At 45.1% G+C, this 19,047-nt stretch overlaps 1 protein-coding gene across 1 annotated transcript in view; it reads left to right on the top strand.

The window, feature by feature from the left end:
- man1a2 (mannosidase, alpha, class 1A, member 2) overlaps window positions 1–14,952 on the top strand; it is a 45,723-nt gene extending 30,771 nt beyond the window's left edge. The window contains exons 6-15 of the mRNA XM_067252952.1: window positions 3,874–3,992; window positions 4,614–4,694; window positions 6,620–6,714; window positions 7,100–7,223; window positions 7,339–7,432; window positions 9,866–9,981; window positions 10,848–11,067; window positions 11,338–11,510; window positions 12,199–12,314; window positions 12,592–14,952. Of these exons, the coding sequence (XP_067109053.1) occupies window positions 3,874–3,992; window positions 4,614–4,694; window positions 6,620–6,714; window positions 7,100–7,223; window positions 7,339–7,432; window positions 9,866–9,981; window positions 10,848–11,067; window positions 11,338–11,510; window positions 12,199–12,314; window positions 12,592–12,724 (1,271 nt within the window). The 3' untranslated portion in view covers window positions 12,725–14,952. The remainder of the gene's footprint in view (window positions 1–3,873; window positions 3,993–4,613; window positions 4,695–6,619; window positions 6,715–7,099; window positions 7,224–7,338; window positions 7,433–9,865; window positions 9,982–10,847; window positions 11,068–11,337; window positions 11,511–12,198; window positions 12,315–12,591) is intronic.
- The last annotated feature ends 4,095 nt before the right edge of the window (window positions 14,953–19,047 follow it).

The raw sequence follows: 19,047 nt of genomic DNA, 5'->3' as shown, positions 1-19,047 counted from the left end.
ACAGAGAGTATAGGGCTGTACTGGTTAGAGTAGAGGGAGTATAGGGCTGTACTGGTTAGAGAAGAGGGAGTATAGGGCTGTACTGGTTAGAGAGAGCACAGGGCTGTACTGGTTAGAGTAGAGGGAGTATAGGGCTGTACTGGTTAGAGAGAGCACAGGGCTGTACTGGTTAGACTACATGGCTGTAAATAGTTTGAAGAGAGTGCAGGGCTGCACTGCCTTCCACTAATTGGTTACAAGCTCACACTAGTATTAACGCTGATCTGCTGGAAGGATGGAAACACCTGAACACATACCGTGTATTTGAAGGGGAGGATAGGTTAGGGCTGGGCGATTCAATAAAATTTATTTTCAGTAATGATTTTGGCTTCCAACGATAGGGAGTCAGGTGGCTGAGCGTTGAGGGAATCGGGCTAGTAATCCGAAGGTTGCCAGTTCGATTCCCGGTCATGCCAACTGACGTTGTGTCCTTGGGCAAGACACTTCACCCTACTTGCCTCGGGGGAATGTCCCTGTACTTGCTGTAAGTCGCTCTGGATAAGAGCGTCTGCTAAATGTAAATGTAACGATTATGAAAACAAGACTATCGAGATAAAATGATATTATTGTGCCACATTCCGTTTCACAGGGATGCTCTCGTTTTGTCTTGTGTTTTAAATCCAGAGCACCCCTTTCCTTTATGGCGGAATGCTTTCACCCCTCTCCCAAACTGTCTCTCAGCTGGGCTGTGGTACGTTATGTGCATGCACACCCCAAGCTCTTTCTATGGGCTGTTGTGACTTCCTTGCTAGCACTCTGCTACGAATGGCAATTTTTCTTGTTGTTGTGGGGGTTATTTTTAATATCAGTAATTGCATGCTTCCAACGTCAATGAGTAATTGCATTTAATAACCTAGATCTAGAAATTGACCAAGATTATCGTGATTATGTTTTTTGCCGTAATCGAGCAGCCCCAGGATAGGGTGTAGTGGTGGAGCATTTGATGCTGCTGTCTAGAACAAGCAGACTTGATGCTTTACATGGATAGAAAACTATCTTACAAACATCCAAATACATTTACATTTAGTCATTTAGCAGACGCTCTTATCCAGAGCGACTTACAGTAAGTACAGGGACATTCCCCCGAGGCAAGTAGGGTGAAGTGCCTTGCCCAAGGACACAACGTCATCGGCCTGGCGGGGAATCGAACCGGCAATCTTTCGATTACTAGCCCGATTCCCTAACCGCTCAGCCACCTGACTCCAAATACACACACGGCACTCTACCTCTCCTTGCCTCTTTTGTGACATTGAAGGTGAGGATGGATAGATAGTAGAGGAGGGAGTGGTTTGTCTGTCGGTCAGTTAATTAAGATCCACACTTGAGTAATGTTGTCTCCTTCCCAGCCAAGGTGAATAGCAGAGGACAGAAACCTTTGTAATCCCAGAGATGCCACCTACCCCAGAGACACCCTCAGTTACCCCAGAGATCCTCAGTTACCCCAGAGATCCTCAGTTACCCCAGAGATCCTCAGTTACCCCAGAGACACCCTCAGTTACCCCAGAGATCCTCAGTTACCCCAGAGATCCTCAGTTACCCCAGAGATCCTCAGTTACCCCAGAGACACCCTCAGTTACCCCAGAGACACCCTCAGTTACCCCAGAGATCCTCAGTTACCCCAGAGATCCTCAGTTACCCCAGAGATCCTCAGTTACCCCAGAGACACCCTTAGGGTTCAGGAACCATAGGGGGTCTCAGTCTTGCAGCCCACAAAGCTTTTCTTGAATTAGATAACCATGTGTTATGACCTTCTAAGTCTAGGGAGGACAGGCCTAATTAGGAGTTAGCAAACAAGTGACATGAGTGGTATTTGTGGTATTTATTTACAACAATCGCCACAGGAGAACAATGGAACAACGAACGGTGCCAAAGAAAATAAATTTTACTACTGTTAAAACTACTTAAAGATCCTGTAAAGTGGAATTAAAAACGAGTTTCAAGTTCACCACACCACAGAATAATGTGTTATTAACTACCCATCCAAATTCGAATGAAAAAAACAAACACCAACAAGTATGTTAAATTAGGCTTTGAAATCGTAAGAAAATCAGCAGTCTTCTCTGTTCAAGACTGAGGGGGCGTGTCGCCTGAAAGAGCTGAAGCTCGGCCCCCTCGCTGGAAGGCGCCGCCTCTCAAGTAAGCTACCTACGACCCAGATAATGGACGCTACGTCAAGCCGAACAAAACAGTATATAATTTGAATTTATTTGTTCAATGAGTGAAACATACAGATGCATATAAATGAAATGTTCCCCTGAGATGTAACACAGGAGTAGAAATTGACACCAGAGACAGCAGACAGTGAGCTCTCCAACTACTTCTAGCACATTAGCTACCATTTCACCAAAATACCATCATTCTACACCGAGTAGCCTAATATCAAGTTAGCGGTTTGCACTAACTCATAGCAGAGATACCTCTGGAAAAGTTATCTAGTATAATTATAACAAGCCCACAGAACTGAGTGATGAACTGCTGGCGGCGTTGGCTGGTCCAGGTGCGATCGGAGAATGAACGGCCGGGGGGGTGATGCTCGGTACGGCTCCGCGCTGCAAGAGAAGCCGTGTGTTGGTGAACTCCGTCTGTCTCTGGTCCATGTTAAAACTGTCTGCCGGGAAATGGTCAGTGCAGAGGCGGCTGTTGGAGTTTATCCGAAGCTTTCCATGAGCGTGGCTCTTCACAAAATCTATCCACCTATTTTTCCTTTCATTATCAATAGGGAACTTAAATGGCGTTGCAGCGCAGCTGGAGTTCTTGCATCCAGGGAAGATGCAATTGCGGGTGGTGAGAGACATCCTGAAGCTAGCTAGCTAGCTGATGTAAGCTACAATAACAGTACAGCAGAAGGAGCCATTCAGTGATCTGACGTAGATAGGTCGAAATTACGTAGATAGGGCATTTTTTGGCTCCGCCCATTAAAACCTGATATGAAAACGGAAGAGAAACTGTTCTTCGGTCTAACTCCACATTTCAGTGCGACAAAGTTTTAGCACTTTGCACATGCTTTCAGGAACTAATTTCACACTTATATAATGTACTTAGAAGCAAAACATGGAATTTACTTTACAGGATCTTTAACTGAAAATGCGTCCCTATACTAAACACATGAGTTGGCACCCTTTCCTTACCTAGGGTGGTTAACAAAGGTTTGGCATGTGATGGGGTCTACTATAACGACTATAAACACATACACGAGACACTCAAGAACAGAGGACAGGTGAGATTGAAATGAAGATGTAACACCATGTGTAGTTCTTCCATGGATGGAAAAAGAAATCCTGGAGAATTTCAGCAAAATTGTCATGCAATCCTTCACATCTTGTGAATATTATATCAACTAACCGGCAGATATTTAAGATTTTAACTGCCACCGCAGTCATATTAAACCACACAATTTGTATTTTATGCAGACCTGTATGTCATTTTGTGTAGGTGTTTTCAGAATGTTCACCTGTGGCTATCATCTGAATGCTTGTCTCTAACGAGGGTTGCTTGCAAATGTAAACAAGATTGGACTTTGTCGAGCGGAGCAGCCTGTAACTGTTGTCAGATATAATAGGCTACTGCTGAGATGCTTGTATTCAGGTGGTGGGGAAGCCAGCTACACTCACTAGGTGAAACACTGTCGTGCACAGGATACACACATGATAAGGCATACCCAATAACACAATATAATACAGCATAGCATGCTCCCACTGTCAAGGGAACATGCAAGTCATCCAACGTGTGAGAACTCTGTATATAAACTAAACCTGAATATAAACGACAATATTATTAATGATAACATACGTAATAGACGCTGATATTGTTTTCCTTGTTGTTTTGTATGACCAGGTAATTCGCAGATGGGGGCTACTATTGTGGATGCATTGGATACCCTCTACATGATGGGCCTGCATGACGAGTTTAAGGACGGGCAGGAATGGATTGAGCAGAACTTGGATTTCAGTGTGGTGAGTGCTTGACGTTCAGTTCCAGGCCCAGAACCAAACCCAGACCCCAGAACCAGAACTAAACCCATGCTATGCTGTAGATGTTTTTTGGGGGGCTTTCTGCTTGTGGTTTAAAGATAGACGCATATACGGCAGTAACCAGGGAACCGGAGTTGGCACCATGGAAACCATGTGGGCAGGAAGCGGAGGGTGGGGGGTCAGGAATGGAGAAGGGAAGGCAAAGAAACAGAAAAAATATAATGGACTTGAAACCAGTGCAAATGAGCAGTAGCGGTATACTGTGCACTCTTTTAGTCGCTGTCTCTTCCACTGTCAGACTGAGCCAGCTTGCTCCTGGCTGTCCCTCATCCTATCTCTGGTTGTCTCTCATCCCTTTTTTGTCTCTCATCCAATCTCGGTCTCTTATTCTATCTTTGTCTCTCATCCAATCTCGGTCTCTTATCCTATCTCTGTCTCTCATTCAATCCCGGTCTCTCATCCTTTCTCTGGCCAACATTTCAAGTTCTATAACGCTAAAGGGTGCATCGATTATGAGGTATCTTTGAAGCGTTCTGAAGGACACTGCTTCTGTGTGTTGTCTCTCTATGTGATAAATCCATGTCCTTCTGTGTGTGTCTGCAGAATGCAGAGGTGTCCGTGTTCGAGGTCAACATCCGCTTCATTGGAGGACTTCTGGCTGCCTATTACCTTTCTGGACAGGAGGTAAGTACTCACCTAGGGTGTGTGTGTGTGTGTGTGTGTGTGTGTGTGGTGCGAGCAGATACTCGGTTCATGTTTATGCATTTGATGGGCACAAGATGAAGCACCGGTGGTTTCGCTGGAGAGGTGAGGGAGGCAGGGGAGAGCGAACATGAGAAATGGGGTCAGATTAAGAACGCAAAGAGAGGGAAATCGGAGCGGACAGGGAAGAAAGTGATCACATCTCCATCTTTCATCCCCCGGACGCCACAAAGAGACGTGGCTCAGGGCTGACTCCAGGGATATCAACCTGTCCTTCAGGTGCCCACGTTAATGACCCACCCTCCCCTCATGCATGCACAAGCACACATCCAGCATTTGAACCTGTTATGTGCCACACACCCTGTCTCCCCCATCCCTCTTATTCACTCTGCCTCCTGTGGTTCTCGACCATTGCACCTCTCTCCCTCTCTCTGCCGCTCCTTTACTTTATCTCTACCTCTCCCTTCCTCCCCTACTCTGTCTCTCTTTCTCTCTTGCCTCTAACCATATTCCTTCTTAAAAGGAAAGGTAAAGGTACACTGAAAAACCAGACTGGTATTTTTGATGTTCTCCATTCCATTACTGAGAAACATGCATTCTCTCTGTTTGACTTAGCCGTGGCTGAGAATCGTCTCTGATGGGCTGAAATGGCCTTTGTACAAGTATAACAAGAATCGTCACCGGATATTCTCATGTGACGCAAACATAGTAGTGTGTGTTGTCTTTCATCATTGTGCTTTGTCACAAAACAAAGGAATGAACCAAGTGCCTAATAAGTACCGTGACCATATCTCCAGAGGAGAAACTCCTCAAATAGACAGCCATTGACTTTAATCCCTGTTCTACCTTGCCCCTGGGCCTGCTGCTAAGCAGACTCATTCACCAGATTTCACAGGAACCCATATAATCCTTTTTATGCGCTCCAATACTCGACATGTTAATGGTGGCAAGCTCTCCTCCACTGGGCGAGGGAGAGAGCGAGAGGAAAAGGAGGAGAGGCAGATATACCCACAAATATGCTCTATCTCATTAACTTCTGCTTATCTGCCTGTGTGTACGTGTGTGTGCGTTGTATGTGTAATAACAAGATAAGCTGATGAGTTTAGAAACCGTACTGCCTGGCCTGCAGTCCAAATCTGCACACCGGGCATTCTGCCTGGCTGCAGGCCTGCACCCAACACCAATCCCCCTAGAAAGAAACTCCACATTGGCTGTGTTTAGCTTGTTTAGTTTGGTAGCAAATCATGCCTAGTCTACATTGGCTGGTAGATGCTACAGAGACAAGCCCTAGTCTACATTGGCTGGTACGGGAGTCAGGTGGCTGAGCGGAGGGAGGGAATCGGGCTAGTAATCCGAAGGTTGCCAGTTCGATTCCCGGTCATGCAAACTGACGTTGTGTCCTTGGGCAAGGCACTTCACCCTACTTGCCTCGGGGGGAATGTCCCTGTACTTACTGTAAGTCGCTCTGGATAAGAGCGTCTGCTAAATGACTAAATGTAAATGTAGATGCTACAGAGACACGCCCTAGTCTACATTGTCTGTGTTCAGCTTGGTAGAGAGACATGCCTGGTGTACATGCTACATGTCTGCTAGAGAGAAACATGCCTAGCTGTAGAGGAGCTGAGGCAAGCCATGGTTCCAGGTCATCTACAGCTAGCAGGGAAGACACACCTTGGTTTATTAACTAGGCCATGGCACAGCTCAAGATATTGTAGACAAGGCTATGTAGTTTCTCCCTCCTCTACATTCCTCTCTCACACATTCTACCTATCTTCCATGTTAAATGCTTCCTCTCTTTCTCTCTTCCTCCTACATTGCATCTTTCCTCTCCTCCCATGTGTTACCTCTTTTTCCCTCTCTCCCTCCCTGTCTTAACCTTTCTGTCTCTTTCTGTGGTCCTCCTCCAGGTGTTCAAGCTGAAGGCAGTCCAGCTGGCTGAGAAGCTGCTCCCTGCCTTCAACACTCCCACAGGGATCCCCTGGGCCATGGTCAACCTCAAGAGGTGAGTCACCCATGGCTGCTCAAGACCTCCACCACCTCTAAACCTCCACCACCTCCTCCTCTAGACCTCCTTCTCCTCTAGACCTCCACCACCTCCTCCTCTAGACCTCCTTCTCCTCTAGACCTCCACCACCTCCTCCTCTCGGCCTCCTCCTCCTCTAGACCTCCTCCTCCTCTAGACCTCCACCACCTCCTCTAAACCTCCACTACATCCTCCTCTAGACCTCCTCCTCCTCTAGACCTCCACCACCTCCTCTTCTCTGCCTTCTCCTCCACTAGACCTCCATCCATTTATTTGTAAAAAAAAATTTTTTTAAAGGCCTTGTAATAAATTGCTTTGTTAGTCCTTCTCACATTGATTTATCTCTGTCCCCATCCTCCCCCAGTGGAGTGGGTCGTAACTGGGGCTGGGCGTCTGCTGGCAGCAGTATCCTGGCTGAATTTGGGACCCTCCATATGGAGTTTGTCCACCTGACCTACCTGACTGGAAACCCTGCCTACTACCAGAAGGTAAAGACCTCCTGATCCGTGCTGTACATGGACGACCCTGTGTGAGACTGTCTGCCACTGTGTGCCATGTTTCCAGTGTGTGTTTTTCCTTGAGACATATGCTCTCATGTGTCAGGTGATGCACATCCGCAAGCTGCTGGCTAAGATGGACCGTCCCAACGGGCTGTACCCAAACTACCTGAACCCTCGCACAGGCCGCTGGGGACAACGTGAGTACAGCCACCTCCCTGTTTGAAGGTTGTATCTGGGGATAACGTGTGCAGTAACTAGGGTCAAAATATTTACAGATTTCAACTTAGATTTTTGGAAACATTCACTAAAAGCGCCTTTTATGAACCAAAAGTCTAACCCGAGCCTTACCATTTGTAGTTCAGGATTTTAAGTATACCCATTAGTAGATGCACTGTCATAAGTGATCTTATGTGTGTGTGTGTGTGTCTTGCCCTGTGCTATGTAAATATGTGTATTGTATGTGTGTCTGTTTTTGAGGGTTTCATAAAGATAGTAATTAGTCTGTCAAGCCACTCCTCTGTCTTAACTAACTTTGTTAATTACTGAGCATGCTCAGTTTTAATTGCTGCCTCCTTCTTAGAGCTGAACCTGATCTTCCCACTGAAAGAGGGACAGTGGTTACTTACCTCTAGCATGGCACACACACACACACACACACACACACACACACACACTTTTGTCATGCATGTACATCTAGCATGACACACTCACATTTAGCATGATATATACATTTAGCATGACACGCACAAACGCACACAAGTCATACACACATCTAGATGTGATCTGCATATTAGCATTAACACCGAGAAAGTCTCATCTGCTTCAACTGATTTCTGTAGTACCAATAAACAAGACCTGGTGCGCGTGTGTGGGTGCGCTCGTGCACGAGCGCGTAGGCTCTTCCCTGGTAATGAGTAACAGGCTGTTCCACTAGCAAGACAACAGTGCTCTCTCTCTGTCTCTGAATCTCTCTCTCTCTCTCTGAATCTCTATGTCTCTCTCTCTCTCTCTGAATTTCTCTGTCTCTCTCTCTCTGAATGTCTCTCTCTCTCTGAGTCTCTCCTTCCCCTAGAGGCTGGATGTTATGACTCACTGAGCGGCAGAATTGTCATTATTATTTTACTTAATCATCCTGGTTTGTTCTCCAACAGCCTGTGCCAGCCAACATCTGCTCCAACACACACTTGCATATGTATGCAACCACAAACGCACACAAACACACACTGAGGTACATGCTGTGTACTCTGCTTCAAGGATTTTAAACAAGGTTGGAAATAATCCATATTTCCTTCACAAACACACACGCATCATATTTCTTACAGTGAATATGTGTAGTTCCTAGACACCTCTACCTCTCATTTCACTGACAGGTATACTTTTTCAAATATCAATAGATCTTAAAACCATGCTCCACACTCACGCTCACTCCCGAACTACACTCTGCAGTGTCTCTCCCTGCAAGGTTGTTTCTTTCTGAATAATTCATCACAACTCGATTCAACACAACTCATCACAATTCTCTCTGTCTCTCTCTCACCAGGGGCACATCAATCCCACACAGATATTTGTATAGAAAACATTTTACTTTGTGTATGTGAGTCTCTGTAGCTCATCCCCCGTCAACATTGCTGCTTTGTGTTCAGAGTGTCTGTGTTTGAGGCCTTTGCCTAACATGACTGTGTAGAACCACCGATTGTGTATACAACAGCCCATTCTGTCCTTCGATGCAGGTCATGCTGCCAGGCTAGGCTAGGCTAGCCTTCCGTCCATCTGGGCTAGCCATTACCATCTACCATTAGCAGCGCGACAGCTCTCAAGCTGAGCCTGCTAATGACAGGAACCACGGTTCTCAATGACACTGTGTGTGCCTGTTAGCATCATTAGCTTCAGTCTTGTTGAACTCTGCTGAGTCATTAGCTTAGTTGGAGTACGTTAGCCTTAGGGTTGTCTGATTCTGCGGTCAACTGTTGGCTTGTGGTCAGGATCTGAACTGAGTTGTCTTGTACTGTAGTTGTATGAGCCTTAACTAATACGGAAACCGCAGAGACCTAACTCTCTTACACGTCAGTGGATACTGGAGATTGTATGAAACTCACTGACTGTCTGCATTGTTCCATCTGGGGACATGGCTACATGAATGTGAAAGGGTTTAACTAAACCAAATTTGATTGGGCTGTGTGTGTGCGCATGAGCGAGTGCGTTTACATTTGTTTATGGGGTGTTTGTCCATTTCTGTGTTTGTTTCTTTGTGTGTGTCTGCGTACCCATCTGTGTCCTGGCCTCGAGTCAGAACAGACACAGTCCACTGCTCATTGTGGGGAGAGGTTATTGTAATTAGGCCAGTCATAAAGGATGGATACACTTCTACCGAGACATTTGTGATGTGCGAATACAAAGTAAACTGAATCTGAATCTTACTGCCAAATATTTCTACCCAGAGCCTTCTCCTCTTGAAACTTGACCCTCTGAAGATGATTGTTGGCTTGCACTGCGGTTCCGAGGAGAATGAATAATTCTCTTTGTTCGCTCTCTTTGTCCATCTGCTTTTAACCCTGACATTGCCCTTCCCTCCGTCTGTCTTTTCTCCTGCGTCTATCTGTCCTCCCTCCCTCTCTCTCTTCGTTCCTCAGACCACACCTCCGTGGGGGGCCTAGGGGACAGCTTCTATGAGTACCTGCTGAAAGCCTGGCTGATGTCAGACAAGACCGACACAGAGGCTCGCAAGACTTACGATGACGCCATCGAGGTAGGACCCTCCTCCTTCTCATCTCCACGGTGATATGATTAGTTCGAGCCGTGAGACCGGATCTCCAGGGCAGATGTTGGTGGCGAGGCGGGTTCACGTAGACACTGTGAAGAATTTGTTCAATGTGCTTTGTTATCGGGTCTAAGGAGCAGGGAATGTTCTCATCTGCTGTGATGGATAGAGAAGACAGAATCGTCAGCATGAGTAATGCAATCAGCTTTTAGATAAATACCTGATGGTCTTCTTTGACCAGATATTATTACTATTATTAGTAGTACCGTATTTTACGGAAAAGTAAGCCGCTTCGAAATATAAGCCGCACAAGCACAAGAAAACTGTAAAATCTGAGTACAAGCCAGGCTTATTTTCCGTAAAATACGGTAGTAGTAATAGTAGTTGGTACTTAATTGATCATCAAGGGGAATTTGGTGTGTTGTAGCAGGCAAGATATATATATATATATATATATATATATATATATATATATATATATATATATATATATATATATATATATATATATATATATATCATGGTAACCATGATATAGATGTAGATGTGTTTTTTGGTTGTATGTTAGTGTCGGTGTGTCCATCCAAATAGGTGGCAGGAGGCAGACAGAGCCAGCTGTCATGCTGTTCTCAAGACTGAGGACTGAAAACTGCTCTTCCTTTTATGTTCCCTCTCAACTCCACCCCCTCACACACATACTCCCTTTCATATACACACACTTATCACCTGCCTTGCCCTGCCCACATACACACACTCAAAAAACTGCCTTCACACCTACACTGAAACCCACATAACTATCCTCTGCCCTCATACACACACACACCTCCCCTAACTCCTGCCCGCGCACACACCAGGCCATTGAGCGCCACCTGATCCGGAAGTCCAATGGCGGCCTGACCTTCATTGGGGAGTGGAAGAACGGGCACCTGGAGAGGAAAATGGGCCACCTCACCTGCTTCGCCGGGGGCATGTTTGCGCTGGGCGCCGACGGCTCCCCAGACGACAAGGCGGGACACTACCTCCAGCTGGGTGCAGAAATCGCGCACACCTGCCACGAATCCTACGACCGCACTGGTGAGAGACGGGCTCGTGTGCAGCGTAATCACGTGTTACACGGTGTTAAATGAACGCAACTGACTCACACACCCCCCTGACGATTTAGCTGACACACATATGGACATAAGACGTTGGGGGTTCCCCATCAGAGGGAGAGTGTGGGTTTTCACATGCGACAGATTGAAATGTTCCATGGCGTCTCCCATCACCAGTGTATTCCAGTCGTCTCTCCTATCATCTGTTTACGTTTAGCATGGCCTAACTCTGCCTTCTCTCTTCCCCCCTCAGTGTTGAAGCTTGGCCCTGAGGCGTTCAAGTTTGACAGTGGTCTGGAGGCGGTGGCAGTGCGTCAGAATGAAAAGTACTACATTCTGCGTCCAGAGGTCATCGAGACCTACTGGTACATGTGGAGGTTCACCCACGACCCCAAGTACCGGCAGTGGGGCTGGGAGGCAGCACAGGTAAGAGGACCACTCCAAGGTGATGGTGAAGGGGGGGGGGGGGGGGGGGGGACAATAACACACACATAATAAATACATTATGTGTGTGTTATTCTATATATACATTGCACACACATACATTACGCCGGATGGCTGTGGTTGGGGTGTTCGTGGTCAGGATTACAGATGGCGGGTTAGGGTTATGACACTGCTGTGGGTATGAAACGCATTGCATGAAGTAGAGTAAATGGTTTCCAGCCTGCTATAGAAGGATATTTGTGTCCTAGTGGAACATTATTCGGGAGAGAGACCAGGACGAACGCAGTTAGAGAGGAGAGAGAGACGAGGAGAGAGCTTGAGACAAGGACAGACCCAGAGAGAGACAGAGACAGGGACAGACCTAAAGAAGGAGATTAGGACACTCCCAGTGAGAGAGATCGGGACGGACCCATAGAAGGAGATTAGGACAGACCCAGAGAGATCAAGAGATTAAGACACATAGAGACCTATGGGAGAGAGAAATGCATTATTTTGGGTCTCTGCACGGAATACGAATCTCGCTCGTCTCCATTTTCTTCTTTTTCTTCCCTCCCTTTCTCCCTCCTCCTCCTTCCCCCTCCTCCCTCTCTCCCTCCTCTTTCCTCTCTGCAATCCCTTCTGCTCCTCCTTCCCCCTCCTCCCTTCCTCTCTCCCTCCTCTCTCCCTCCAGGCCATAGATAAATACTGCAGGGTGAGTGGAGGTTTCTCCGGCGTAAAGGACGTCTACTCCTCCAACCCCACCTACGACGACGTCCAACAGAGCTTCTTCCTGGCCGAGACCCTCAAGTAAGATCATGTCTGCTGGCAAACTGGTCCACCCTAGGGATTAAGACGTATTAACAGTTTCAGATGCATCCCTGTCATTCATATGAAGTTTGGCGTATATGGAACAATGTTAGGATATTATGTATTGGACAATCTCATGGCACAGAAGTGATTTCTTGAGCTGGATTTGTGAACCGTGTACTTTGCTGCCTCCTGGTGGCCAAAGCTGAAAACTGCCATTGATAGAGAATCATCAGATCATGAATACTGACTTGGCTCTCCCTCCTCCCAACCCCAGGTACCTGTACCTGCTGTTCTCCACTGATGAGCTGATGCCCTTGGAGAGCTGGGTGTTCAACACAGAGGCCCACCCACTGCCCGTCCTCCACATGGCCAACATCACCCTCCCTGGCAGTCAGGCACAGCGGTAGAGATGCATCCACACCTCCAGGGGCAGTCCCCTGGTCTTCCATTTCTGACTGCTACAGACCGTACTACATGGAGGGGGGGAGGAGGCCCCCGTAACACTGCAGAGTGAAGAGGGCTGCACCTGGAACAGCCTCTATCACCATCTCCAACTCTCATTCTTTCTTTCATTCTCTGTGTTTTCCTCTCTCCCACTCTGTCTTCAGAGCTATCTCTCTACGTATATCAGGGGGACGGAATATGTACTCAGTTCTGTGATTGGCTGGTATTTTGAAGCCCTGAATATGACTACTTCTTAGTTTATCGAAGGACTGAGTTCCAATCAGGAGGCTTGATTTTCCTTCATTTTTCTTTCTTTTTTGTTGTTGTTGAAAACTTGACCAAACTATCTCTCACATGGACGCATGTTATGCGGGGGAGTGCGTGGCGTGTCTAAACAAACACAGCCCAGCACAGGGTAGGGTGCATCACAGACACAAGGAGGACTTCACAGGGTTTGTTTTCCGCCATCTGGACGGTAACACAAGGACAGGGACGGTGTCAGATGAACCACCACTCCTCTGTCCTCTACTTACTGTTTACCGTTTCACGTGAACTTTGACCTGGAACTGCTTCGGTGTGGTTTTGTCAGCAGGAGGAACGCCAGCCTCATGCCCGCCCCCTCCCCCCCCGCCTTTGTAAAAGCTGACGGCCTATAGCGGACCACCCTGGGACCCCCCTCCCTCTGATCTATGGTTCAGTCGCTCATCACTTAAGCTGATCCTCAACACATGCTGCTTCTGTTTCACCACCCCTTCCATCATCCTCCTCCTCTCTTCCTGTTTCTCTCCATCACGCTCTCCTTTAGTTTGGTATTATCACCCTCATATAAATCTATCAGACAGATACTGCAGGTGGTCCTGATGGTGTTGGAGGTTGCCATATGTCCCTGTTCTGAAGGGTGTCTGTGGGTTCCAGAACCATCTAACATGTAGAAGGGATCTGTTCCCTAGTAGTCACTCTGTATATGGTGTCCCAGCGGTGTCCAAAATCTCAGTCAGTGGTTTTCACCTTCACTGACATGGCATGGTTTAGGTGTTACCTCAATATTCCTTCTATGTCTACATCCTTCTAGGAATATTATGGTCTAGCTAAGTTGACGTGACATGGTTAATGTTATTTATATGCAGCCTGCATTCCAATGACCACTTTCAAATAAGCACTTGATCTCCATAACTTGCATTGTGTGTGTGTGTGTGGGGGGGGGGATGTGTGACATGTTCCCTTGTCATTGTGAGTTCTTAGGCCTATTTGTCCACTAAATATTACTGGAGTCTGAAATGTTTCTAGAGCACACAGACCATGTACAATGTGAGGACTCCGTGAGATGGTGATATGTTCAGAGTAAAGGTTGTTCTTAAAGCATTATCAGTTTGTGGGTGAAAGGTTGTAACTTGTTTGTTTTTTTGTTATTATCAAACACATATTGATTTATTTCAAGCCTTATCAACTGTTGCTATGTGACGCCTTTGGCCAATACTGTGCTTTTTTCCATCTTTTCTAATTTAAACAGACTCATGCTTATTTTCTAAGAGAAATATCACCCAGACGTTTAGATGTTATTTTAGCATAAAGGAAAAATGTCAAGTTCATGTGTTTGACTAAAGGTTGCCACTCACCTCAGTCTTGAAGCCATAGGTCTCTATACTTATATCTGGCCGAGTAACAGCGACATTCACAATGTTCACAATGCTGGTCTAATGGCCCATGTAGGTGGCCTAGCCTCGTTTGGAGAGGTCAGACAAGTACGTCTCTTTCACAGTCCACTTTTACATGATTACTATCTGACTGCAAACAATGCCTGCTATCTCCAGATGACTCTCTATTCTGTTTCCCGTTTTTGTTTACTGTTCTACCAATCTAGACTCTGGATGCTCCCTCCAGACCTCCATCTAGCCTTGCCCATTCTTGACTCTCCCTCTCCTCTGGACCCCTCTCTAACCCCTGCTCAATGCTGTTAGTAGTGGCAGCCTGCTGATGTTGTACAGTATGAAGTCTGCCCCCCACCATGCACCCTTAAGATCACAAAGTCCTGTATGGGGTCAAGGCCAATCTAACCCAGGCGCCACTTGTTGCCGGGCAAATGTTGATTTTGAAAACAAAGTGTTCCGTATTTGTATTTTTACTGAACAAAAACAAAACCCTGTAAATATGTTTAAAACGAGATACAAATTCAATAAAGATGTTATGAAAAGTGAACATAATAACAAAAATGTGACTGTTTAATTCTTGATTGCCAATGTTAATGTTAATTAATTCCATATTTCTTCATGAACTGTTCAAATGTCTCTTTGGAAGAGGCATGGAGTAATTTTGACTTATTTTGTTGTGTTTTTTTTAATTGTATTGTTATTTTTTGTTTGAGTCCCTTTGTCACTCAGTGTTGCCTTATTTGAACAATTATTGCACAACATGATACAGTGGCAGTGCAGCTGTTTCAACAGCAGGGGGAGTCTCACTGTCCACAGTTAAACTGTACTGGAACTACAACATCACACAAACAGTACAATACTGCCTACATAATGACTCAGAATTACTTCCTTTTCAGTTTTATAGAGTTATGTTGAGCATCACGATGATGGTGGTAATTCTTCAAACACGTTGGCATGTGTGTAATTCCAAGTCTGACGAGTCCCAATAAACACAGCATAATGACAGGCCCTTTTACAGTAACACACTTGTTGGGGACTGGATGGTCTCCAATTGACTGGTTTTTCTAAAGATGGACCTAGAAGGGAGTCAGATGGCTGAGCGGTGAGGGAATCGGGGTAGTAATCCGAAGGTTGCCGGTTCGATTCCCGGTCATGCCAACTGACGTTGTGTCCTTGGGAAAGGCACTTCACCCTACTTGCCTCGGGGGAATGTCCCTGTACTTACTGTAAGTCGCTCTGGATAAGAGCGTCTGCTAAATTACTAAATGTAAATGTAGAAGGACGGTTCATTTTAACCTGTGACCTGACTGTCATCGCAGATAGAATGTCACCTGTTTACAGGACTTTCAGCCATGCAAATTAGTCCCAATTCTCGCTTTCAGGACATAACCCCAAGAGTTCCATTTTGTGGCAGTGTACATGTGTCACTACATTTTGCATTGCTTTGAGATGTTCCACTATAGTAAAATAAAGTGGTATAAAGTCCACTATATAGTCAACTTGTGGAATTCTGAAATAAATGTAGTGCACTATACTGTATATGGTAGGGATTATATAGCTGTCAGACACAGAATCTCTGCAGAGCATGTTTTGATTAGAACTAAATTGACTTGAATGTATATCCTTTCATGCACTCATTGTGATGAGACACAACCATGCCACCTTAGGATCAGTAGCTTTAAGGACAAGGGCTTCTAGCCCTGCTTAACTATGGTAATGGTTAAGGAGCGGGATTGTTGCCTATCAACAGCCTTATGGAAACATACAATAAGTTGCTGATGATGCTGGAAATTCTGGATTATTATTAACAATATGAGATTAGCAGGGATGTCTACAAACGTAGGGGAGTGTTCCATGTGTTAATGGCACTGGTCCCTGGACTGTGAGTCATATCTAGTTGGCTGTGTGCCCAACAGCAGCAGGTGGCACTGCCTTCCCTAGCTCTGCCAGATAAACAGAGCCTACCAGGAACACACACACACCTGGCACTCGTACGGATCCAACTATTCACAGCAACTGCAATTCACGCACCCAATAATTCTCATCGTACCTAAAAACAATATCAAATATCGGGTCCAGTCACAACGCCAAAACAACAACAACCACAGAAAAAGTTGCGTAAGGTTATTATTTGGAATAAGGGGAGTAGACCTACTACAGCCTCTGTTAGAAAATATTTTTTGTATGAGGTTTTTTGTATACACAATCTCAACTAGTATGAAGTAGAATGTACATTGAGCACTGTTTGTCCATCTCACCTCTATTCACACTGAAACGTTGTATTTGTGTTGTTGTGGTACTGCCAGTGTGGACTAGAATGTCGACATAAAGGCCGTTTTGCATTCAGTTGAGTGACTAGTCACTGGTGTGTATGTGTCTCAGCAGCTCACATAAACACACAGTCCTTACAACTGTCCCTCTTGTAAGAAGTACAACAAATACATTAGAATAAGAGAATCGACAAAAGGGTCATTATGTAGGTTTGACCTACAATAACTGCTTCCTGTTAACCCAAAACAGTAATTTGGACCTTGAATTGGACATAGACCTGGCCAGGACACAGTGGGATCACTGACTAGGTGTGATCACCTAGTCTTTGTGTCACTCTTGGTGAACAGAAGTAGGTTCTCTTTGTTGATTGATTGATTCTACTGAAGGCTTTTGGCATGTTTCTCTGTGCCCATCTTTGTTCTTAAGTTCAGTGTAGGCTAAAGCCTGACCTTTGAATGTAATAAACCTGGAGCCGTCTCAGTAAAGGTTAGCAGCCCAGAGAAAGAGGCAGAATATTAGCTCAGTGGTTAAAGCATTTGACTGCAGATTCAAGTCTGAATCCTGCCTGTGCTGTTGCCAACATTTATTTGGATTAAAGGGTATTCTAAATGAATATATCAAAGAGAATTGCAGATGGAAATTCCCCCAGTTTCACGTCACATATGAGTATTGAGAGTATGTGCGATTACCCATCAAGGAGAAAAACTCCATTCACAACTTTTTAACTCATGGGGTAGCCCCTAAAGCATACACTTTCGCATCGATGTATTTGGTTTTTGATGATACTACTGAATAATCTCTAGAGATTTGCGCTTGGGTCATATCTTCAGAGAAAAAAGGTTTTCTGTGTTTGTTTCGCTATGCTCAAAGAAGGTGTTGTGCAATGGACAAGTTAGCGAGCTAACTTTTATTAATGACGGATTTGGGAGTTGTAATGGGTTACATCAATTACCATGTTTAATGTTTAGATCACTATTAGCCTATTTTTACCCGTACCCCGTAGTTGGTCATGTTCATTTCAACACGTCTCATGCCTAGTAGCTATAACCTGCCTATGTACAGTAGCAGATGTTTTACTTTGCTGGCATTATTAGTTACCATTCGATAACACAAATATATTACTAAAGCAACACATTTAGAGTTTTCAAAACGCATGAGAACTATTCACTAAATAATCACTAAATTGTGATTTGATGAAGTTCATTTATCGGTGTTCTTGTAAGAAACCACCAGCCCATAGCATAATTGTCCATATTATGATTTTGGATATTTTTATATCGATGTTTTCAGGTTATTAAATTGTTTTAAAGCTATATGAAATGTTTTCTGTAATTACATAGGCTACAATTAGACCTAATTGGTTTTGAACTTGTTGCCGGGTGAATGAATGCAAACTTGTTTGTCCACTTGTCTGAACAAAGGCTACGAAGTTTTCTTTGGACTGCCATCCTCACATTTTACAAATGTATCGCTAGAATGTGCATGATACCAGTTACAACATCATCATTCTCGGAAAATATTTGAATTTAAGATTATACAAATTTACATCAAGACACATTTGCACAACTGCAGAAAACGCATGCGGTCCTTGGCTTGCGTTTCTTCACCACTGAAAAGAGAGAGGCACCGCTACACTTGGGAAACAGCATCAAATTTACATCAAGACACATTTGCACAACTTCAGAAAACGCATGCGGTCCTCAAAACAGCATCACATTTAGATCAAGACACATTTGCACAACTGCAGAAAACGCATGCGGTCCTTGGCTTGCGTTTCTTCACCACTGAAAAGAGAGAGGCTCCTCTACACTTGGGAAACAGCATGATGCTGCACAGTCTTTCGTTTTTACATTTTCTGAGACAGAAATTATTTTGCTTTTGGGTCCGTATTGACCTGTGCTGGGTCCAGACACATACAATGGTCCGCCATTTGAGTATGAGTTATGAGGGCAAATAACCAGAATTGACATGTCTTTGAAGTTCGTCATCGCTGGGTAATAAGGGGACTACTTCATTCTGAGACTGTGGACGCTTCAGGTTACCTAGCAACACAAAAACCTCATTGGCCAATCAATGGCTTTGCTCAGCGCATTAATACCATCAAATGGAACGCTATGGTTGTTTTAAAAACTCGGAATTATCTCGCTAGTCGCTACAAATTTTTCTGTGTTGGAAGCTGGATGATGGTAAATATTTGTTATGTTATTTTCTATTGGTGGACCTATGAGTCATACAGCTAACAGACAAATGGAAAACTGTGCCTGAGAGTGTAGTGCTCTTGCTGCGCATCTGTGTTTCTGTCAGTTGCCATTCGGCTTATAAGGAAGGCTTTTCTTCACTTGATGCGTGTACAACACTGAATTTCG

The sequence above is a fragment of the Osmerus mordax genome, chromosome 2, assembly GCF_038355195.1.
Source record: "Osmerus mordax isolate fOsmMor3 chromosome 2, fOsmMor3.pri, whole genome shotgun sequence".
NCBI lineage: Eukaryota > Metazoa > Chordata > Actinopteri > Osmeriformes > Osmeridae > Osmerus > Osmerus mordax.
The sequence above is the reverse complement of the archived record's forward strand: the minus strand, read 5'-3'. Positions and strand labels throughout refer to the sequence as shown.